The sequence below is a fragment of the Pollicipes pollicipes genome, unplaced genomic scaffold, assembly GCF_011947565.3.
Source record: "Pollicipes pollicipes isolate AB1234 unplaced genomic scaffold, Ppol_2.1 Scaffold_5724;HRSCAF=6776_pilon_pilon_pilon, whole genome shotgun sequence".
Lineage (NCBI taxonomy): Eukaryota > Metazoa > Arthropoda > Thecostraca > Pollicipedomorpha > Pollicipedidae > Pollicipes > Pollicipes pollicipes.
Genome location: NW_023596746.1, coordinates 38121076 through 38129436, shown reverse-complemented (window position 1 = coordinate 38129436; position 8361 = coordinate 38121076). Strand labels below are relative to the sequence as shown.

Genomic DNA, 8361 nt, shown 5'->3' with positions numbered 1-8361 from the left:
TTTTGCATCCCGAAGGATCCTCCAGTGAGCTATGTTGTCCAATGCCTATGCCTATGTTCCATAACCGTGCCCTTACACTTCGTTACACTTCCAGTCGTCGAGGGCGAAAAAAGGGGAGACCATGATAGCTACAAGTACACCAAAGCTGCCGAGAAAAAAAGAGGAAGAGAAGAAGACCCGAAAGTCGCGAGCCAAACACGAGCGCGTGTCAAAGCGACTGTTCGATACCAAGAGCAACACCGCTAACACGAAAGGAAAGAAGAGCAAGCTGGGAGGTGCAAGGGAATTGCCAAAGACTGACGATAAAAAGTCGTGTCTGTATTGTGGGATGCGGTATAGGCTCAGCTGTGAATCGTGGATCCAGTGTACAACATGGAAAAAGTGGGCGTGCTTGCCGTGTGCCGACGCAACAACCTGGCAGGCACAGTTTGTATGTAACGTCTGCCGACGCTGATGATCCGTTCATCCGCTGTGATCCGATATGATCAGCTTTGTCGCGGGTATCGCATTGGCTGTGCTGATTTAACGTGATTAGTACGATGTGTAGGAAGTTTTGTGACAGTTTGCGTTGTTAAATGGGTGCCTAGGATAGGTACTGATATTGTTAGTCATGTGATCCGCTGTGTTGCCATCAACGCATTGGCTGTGCAGATTCAACGTGAGTAGCACGATGTTTAGGAAGTTTTGCGACAGTTGCTTCGCCTGTTTGATGCTTAGACTGCAGAGACTGTGAGTCTTACGATCCGCTGTGCTACAAGTATCGCACTGGCTGTGCTAATACGTGATTGTGCGATATGTAGGAAGTTTTCGACCGTTGTCGTTGCCTAGTTTGTGCCTAGACTGCCAAGGTTGATAGTCATATGATCCGCTGTGCCGCAAGTAGCGCATTGGCTGTGATGATTTAACGTGATTATTACGACTGCAGGTTGTGTGGCGGTGTCGTCTCGTTGTTGTGTAGACTGCTAGCATTACTACTAGCCGGATCTTATGTTAGAAATACCTTCCCGTTGTTGTGGTTCTTCTGCCAAAAACAGGATGGTTATTTGGAGGTGGAAAATATATCTTGAACTCACGTTCTAAAATGTTGTGTCTCAGTTTTAACGCGAGATAAATGAATCTGATATGCTACCATTTTCAGCGGAAGGAAACGTCGCCGCGACCATTGACAAGCTCCTGAACGCAAGTAGATAGCCATGCAGCGCACTCATTTTGCCAATTGCAGTTTAATTATAGAACATGTAGCCAAGAAGAAATGTTGTCCCAATGCTCCTTAGTATGTCCCAATTCATATTCACGTCTGTCCCGATTCTCCTGCGTGCATCCCGATTTCCCTGTAAATGAAAGTCTTTGTTTTTGCTCCACGCGAGTCGTATCCTACCACAAAGCGGAACTTACTTATTAGTATGATGTAAACAAATATCCAATTTATTTATTAGTATGGTGCAATGTTACCTAGCTTTCATACTTTTGCTGCAATGACTCATCAAGGTTGAAGGTGCAAAAGTGTCTCATTTCTCCCGCCTCTCCTCTATTAATTTATGGTCTTGGATAATTCCCATTTGCTCAGCGGGTCCTGTGCTATGGCCGGCGCCTTACATGTCAGCCTACCGAGGCACTACCGATCGTTTAGGGGCCCACCACGTTGGTCTTGGGTTCTTTTTGCTTGCTTTGAGGGCCCTATACTTGTTGACGGGAGCCACATTGTTGGCCTCCTGCGGCACCCATGGTCGCCCATGTTCCGTCTCTATTGGCCTTGGCAGGTTCGCTTTAGAGCAGTAGTCGAATATGCGCCGGGGAATTTTTTTGCGCAATTGCCGAACCTAATTTTACATGCCGCCAACGTCGTTTGTGTCATTTCCATTAGCTATTGAGTGTGTGACACTTATTATACTCGTGCATCACGTTCTCAACATATTTTGAATACTAGGATATGCTGTACTTCTTTGCAACAAAAGAAAAATTTTGCATTTGTCATCAGCCATCAACTGATTGCATCGCATTGCCGGCTAGTCGTAAATACATAAGCTAGGAATCAAGTCCATGATTGGTTTTAATGGTTGTTAGCCGCCAACTCAAGTTTACTTTGACCGTTATTCCGAAGCACTCAGTCTTAAAATCGCAGCATTTAAAATGCCCTGTTGAAAATTCGTGAGCTTTATGAGTATAAATGCGTAGCACGCCTAGCTTTATAGGGCTGTGCACAGTAAGATGGGTTTTCGTATTTATTACATAAATGAATAAGTAAATACACACACACACACACACACACACACACACACACACACACACACACACACACGCACACACACACACACACACACACACACACACACACACACCACACACACACACACACACACACACACACGCACACACACACACACACACACACACACACACACACACACACACACACACACACACACACACACACACACAACACACACACACGCACACACATATATACATATATATATATATATATATATATATATATATCAATACGGCTTGTCTTTAAAAGTAATGACCGAAATGCAAGGATATTTTTTGGGAAGGAAGCCTCAAACTCCAGGGGGCCTCACAATGTTGCAGGACACACCCCTTGACGAAATCCTGGATCCGCCCCTGTGGCAGGCTCAACATGGTGGTAACTTGACTATATACGCATCCCTAAAACCCAAATACCAGCCAAATGGCCATGTGACGTGTCTTTGGAGAGCTTGGGACCACCGAAGGTGGATGTTGTGTATGTTTGTTCATGTTATGGATGGACACGCGTGGTCATGGATACTTGCTGCCTATCAGCAGCCAGTAATTTAGCCCGTGAAGACGCAACAGGAGGGGGGGGGGGGGAGAGCGACTGCACCACCCTCTTTTGGGCCCCGGAGCGGTCAGCGACAGACTTCTCTGGAAACGCGGTCACTCCGGCCTCTCCTAAAGTACCCGTCTAAGGCAGTGATGCCCACGCCCTCAGCCTCTTTCCTTTTTCAAAGACTCCGGTCGTTTTGCTGTACCGCAGCAGTTCGGTAGTGTCGTTGCGTTGCGGGTCGTTTTTAAGCGATCAGCCTCCGCTTCACTTAAGAACGTTGGATGTCACAGGCTGGTTCTGAAGTCTCTGAGCTTTCCGGCGATCTGAACGTGCCTGGCTTCAGTAAATGTAATGTAATGTAATTTGCTGACTGAACTCGTTTGGTCCCCTGTACTTCTCGAGCCGCAACCCCGCCCCCCCCCCCCCCCGTAAACTTGTATTCCTTTCAACTAGAAGCCCATGCCCAGTAACAGTATCGTGCTTTTGAAAGTTTTGGAAGCCTCTCACCATCTGTGGAACGGTTACCTTGCTCATGCATCATTATGTTTGGTCACCTTGGGAACCCACTGCATACTATTGGTCATTGTGGTGGGTCCCTGCATTCTGGAATGCGGTTCGATATGCAGGTGCAGGGATGCATTCAACACCCTTCACGCCTCTCCCTGCGTGTTGGCTTAGCACCGTTTAAAACTCTGCTCGAGCCTACTGCCTACCTTCCATCCCTGCCCCCTGCCGTTCAAACAGTTCTTTCGGATCCCTTTCCATTCCGAAGACTAAAAGATACACTAGAGTAAAACGGAAGATGGCAACGACCACTTCATTATAGAAAGGTCAATATTCCGAACATGTGCAGATTGCCAACAGGATACCACAATGATAACGCCAAAGGTATGTGTCAGAGGGATCAGCGATGGACGATAACATGATCACATTAATGGCATGCTAAGAGAGCTTCACTGGTTGATTGCAAACAACTTAATATACTACCACTGCCTGTGTGCTGTTATTGAGTTGTTCGAACAAGCCATCCCAGAGCAACTCACCAGGTCTGCCATGATCACCGGCCTTACCGACACTGCATGCCAGCTGCCTTGGGCTCGCGTCACAGCATGTTACCCCTGTCCGACTCCTCACCCAGCTCTTGATTCCGAGTCGGAGCTGGAGCATGAGCAGGAGCAGGGACAGGAATAGGAGCAGGAGTCGAAACTGGAGCAAAGGCAGAATCGGGAGCAGAAGCCGGAGCTGGAGCCGGAGTCGAAGCCGATATTGGAGTCAGACCGGTGGCTCCACGTCAGCGATGCTCATGCGATGGAGGTTGCGTTGGACGGTGTGCTCGAGGCCCCGACGGTTCCCAGCCCTCAAGTTGGTCCTAGGTATGGCACCGAAGAAATAAGCTTGGTGTTTGAGTTTTGGCCATGCAGGTGCACGTCATGTGGTGTCGGGGGATATATGGTTTTAAATGTGCATGATATTTTCCTTTAGTATGCGTTTAGGCCCATTCGAAGAACTTCGTGATTTTTGGGTAAATCTTCGCTGATTTAATCAAATAACTTATTTTTGTGAGGTACCCCATTCCATGGGTGCAGTCTCCCAGTTCCCCGTATCAGTGTTTCTCACCATGTTGAACGCTTGTGGTACGAGCATGGACTTGTTTCATTTTGAAAAGGTAGAAATAAGTTATTTTCACTTTTTATATTTTCTGTTTCCCAGCTCCCCTCCCGTTTCAGAGCCGATAGAGGTTGCGGAACTTGCCCCCCCCCCGGGGAGAAATAAACATTTCAGATGGCAGTTGACCTCTCTTAGAAGCTCTGATGGGTTCAGCCTTGTTCAGAACCTTTCCTAACAAGGAAATGCTCTTCACTGTGGCATCCAACTTGGGCAACAGCCTATTTCGGTTACCAACGTGCATTTTGGATCAGCGGCCTTGTCAGCGCGGGCAACGAGTCACAGGCCCGTTGTGCCCGCGTCGGGGCCATAGAAAGACTCACCTGGGCTCTGACAATCGTTTTGGATCCCTGGACTAAACGTCTTGGGTCCCTGAACTAAACGTCTTGGGTCCCTGGACTGATCGTCTTGGGTCCCTGGACTAAACGCGGTCGAAATCGAAACAGCACAATTCATATGTTTTGGGGGAAATTTGGTCAGATTTTTGTATTCTCCTCTCAACACCTCACTTTGGTCAAATTCAGACCACACCACCATCACCAGTTATCACCACCACTATCACCACCACCATCACCAGCTATGTGGGTATTCGATCCTGATTGAAGAAATAATGCAGAGGCCTGCGATAATATGACGTACACGTGGGCTCCGATGAAATATGACATACACGTGGGCTCCGATGAAATATGACATACACGTGGGCTCCGATGAAATATGACATACACGTGGGCTCCGATGACATTGTTCGGGTGACAGTCGTCTCGAATTTTTTTTTCCTTTTTATAACCATGTTTTTTGCAACTGGCTGGCCCTGGCATCCGAGCAGGATGGGAGTGCGTCAAATGCTGATAAGCCGCATATACTTTTCTAGCTATATCAGTTGTTATTATTTCACCACCTTCCATCGAGCGCTTCACGTTTTAAATAAAGGCAGTGGCGTAGGAATGGAGAGTGGGCCGCAGTATGCATGCGTATTTTCATGGGCAGTTATAGACAGTTCCCTAGCTAGCAAGAGCGTCTGACTCTCCAGCACGCGGTGTTGAGTGTAAAGCGACCAACAAATAATGCTGAATAGGCTGCGACACTTGTATTCCAATCCATCCCCAGCTACAGGCGCGTGCTGACACGGAATGATGCGCCCGGTCTCTTAGCTGACTGTGGGCTGCCAAGCGCCTGTTTGTTTTGCTTTGCGCATGCGCCACGACAGCGCCACAGTCCCAGGCACAGCTGGCGAGCCCCGGAGCACACTGCCCTAGTTCTATGCAATCGGCACAAAACGGAGAGAGTATTGCAGATGTGCCCGCTGAGTGGATAGCCGGTTCGTTCCCAACTATCTCAATGTTCATGGGCTTTCATTTGGGGCGCAGCCCGGTAGCCATGAGCCAAGGCCAAGGAGGCCAGTGCGTGCATGGCCGCCACGCAAGTCGTGGTCGCACGCTTCCCAATTTTCTTCAGCGCAAATTGGGCATGTGAGTTGCTACCGGCAGGCTGTCATGCGGCCATGCGGCCTTGCTGTACACAGCCCATGGCGAAGATGACTGCTGCATAGTTGTGGAATGCATGCCACGGATAATGAAATGCTTGGTGTTACGCTTTCGCCCATATGGATCATCACAAAAGGTATTCGCTGGTCTCGAGGAGCATATTTGGGCGGCGATGTTCGCAAACTCTACCTCAAGCCGCCCGGTTTCCATGGCACTGACATCATACGACCCTCAAGATTATCCTGCGTGCCCTGAGGCTATTAACCTGTCGTCTGGTCTTTCCCCACCTTGTCTGTCGTCAAGTGGCTTGGCGCGAGGCCAAAAACTGCCCATGAGGAAGGGGTAAGTAAGGGGTAAGGTGTATACGCACACATGACGACTTTGGGGAAGGTTTGGGTTCCACAATGTGAACATACGATGGGGCAAAGTTCCTGCTTGGCGAACTGACTAAAAAAAGGTGCTGCTCGACTTGTGTTGCATGCGTGTGACGCGAGGCACGATGATTAAAACGTCATAGTAACAAATCTTTGATGAGTCAAATCAGATGCAAATGGCAAAAACAGTAAATTTCGGCCCCTTTCTGCATCTGAAACAATGTGTGCCAAAGCGGCATAGAGGCAGCTTTCCATATGCCTCGGCTGTACTCTGATGCCACTCCTCCAGTGGGGGTGGGTGTGCGTAGGCTCCACACAGCTAAATTCAACACCAAGGATAGTAGGCAGTATAAACAAACGGTGCTGGATAGTGCTTGTCCAACGGCATTAAGTGTCGGCTAACGTGAAAAAACGTCAAGCAGATCAGGCAAGGTACACAACATTGGTTACACAAACCTTGGTGAGCACAGTTGATCTGGTTTGACCCTAGACGGTCTGCTTTTGATTTCACCCCTTACAACTGCATCAAACGCGTTATGATTTGACATTAATGTGAGTTTAGGCAAGTCCTTACACGATACAAAAACGTACGCTATCGTACCCTTGAACGTGAAATGCGTCTGACATAACATCGACAGCGATTTTATCTGTCGTGAACTACGAGGAGCATGACCTTCAAATATCTGCAGAGCGTGCAAAAATGAAAAGGCAGTTACGTATATTTGAATCGTCAAGTAGTTAGAGATCCCATTACTTTTCCATGAAATCTTGTCGGGCCTCTGTCACTCGTCATCCGGCGAATCTTACATCGACCGTTCGACCAATGAAAACCGACGGAATTCGACGCAGTAAACTTCCCATACAAACGCACAGCATTCTGACGCCAATGTCGTGCAGTGAACATGCCTGGAGGAGAGGGGAATAATTATCCCACAGTTTTACGTTAGGGCTATATATCCCGTAGCTTTTGATGCATTCGTTGAAACTACTGTGTATCCTGGGACCTCTTAGTTTGAGAGGAAATATCGAATGATGAGAGCTTCGTGCAAGCGCACCAGCTGACGCTGCCTCCTATGCTTGCCTTTGGATGCTCAGTCCTGCTATGTGAGTTTGAAACCCTCGAATAGCCGGCGGAGGTAAAGAAAGGCCAGAATAAACCTTGTTCACCATTATGAGCGTTATCCATCATCACCTAGCCCCTGGAAAAGCATCTAAGCCTTGCCAAGTTGTAACATATCATGGTGAAGCGCTACAACACCCCGGAAAGGTCTCCACATGGTTGTGTAAATGCCGCATAACATGGATGCTATTCTCGGGTTTTCCAAAACAACAGAAACTTACCCTGCTTTCCCAACTTTTACCGGGAAATATATAGGCATGCACAAGCGGATAATTGGATGCATCAAAACGGTCCGAGTGAGCATGTGTCGATAATGCAGATCACTTTGAGTGAAATGAAAGTTCACAAGCGTATGTAAGGGCTATCTAGGAGGTCCGGCGCTGCCTGGATAATGGAAAAGGCATTCTGCAAAGCAAATATAAAACAGCTGTATTGGATTTTGCATTCTAAAATTAATCAGATTTGTGTCGTGGCTTCTTGTAGATACATTCAAAAAACACATTGCCGTCAGCAAACATTTTGCCGTGGCAATACAGTGAGTACAGTCTCAAAAAATACATAAGCTCCAGCCATTGAGCTTTAAAGCTGCTAGCAAACTACAACATATAATCTGCAAAAGTCATGTTTAGGTGAAAACATTGGAAAGTCTCCATTTTTCTAAAGGCCCACGCTGCACCCGGACGTAATTAGTGGCATAGCCTTGAATGTCGCATACAACATTGGCATCCGTTTAAATCTGAGGCAGCCACTTTGATGATAGGATTGTTTTGTAACACCTTGAATAGGTGAAATCACTCGACCGGGAAATCGGGAATTAAACTTAATAATAAAGAACACAACAGTACGCAAAACAAGCTGGACACTGGAAGCGTAAGATGCACAAGCGAGAGCGAGAGAAAGAGAAGCGAG

General features: G+C 47.6%; 1 protein-coding gene across 1 annotated transcript in view; it reads right to left on the bottom strand.

Annotated features, from left to right (window-relative positions):
* Positions 1-3529, bottom strand: part of LOC119103011 (uncharacterized) — an 8480-nt gene extending 4951 nt beyond the window's left edge. The window contains exon 1 of the mRNA XM_037226460.1: positions 3523-3529. Coding sequence (XP_037082355.1) covers positions 3523-3529 — 7 coding nt within the window. The remainder of the gene's footprint in view (positions 1-3522) is intronic.
* Positions 3530-8361: the final 4832 nt, after the last annotated feature.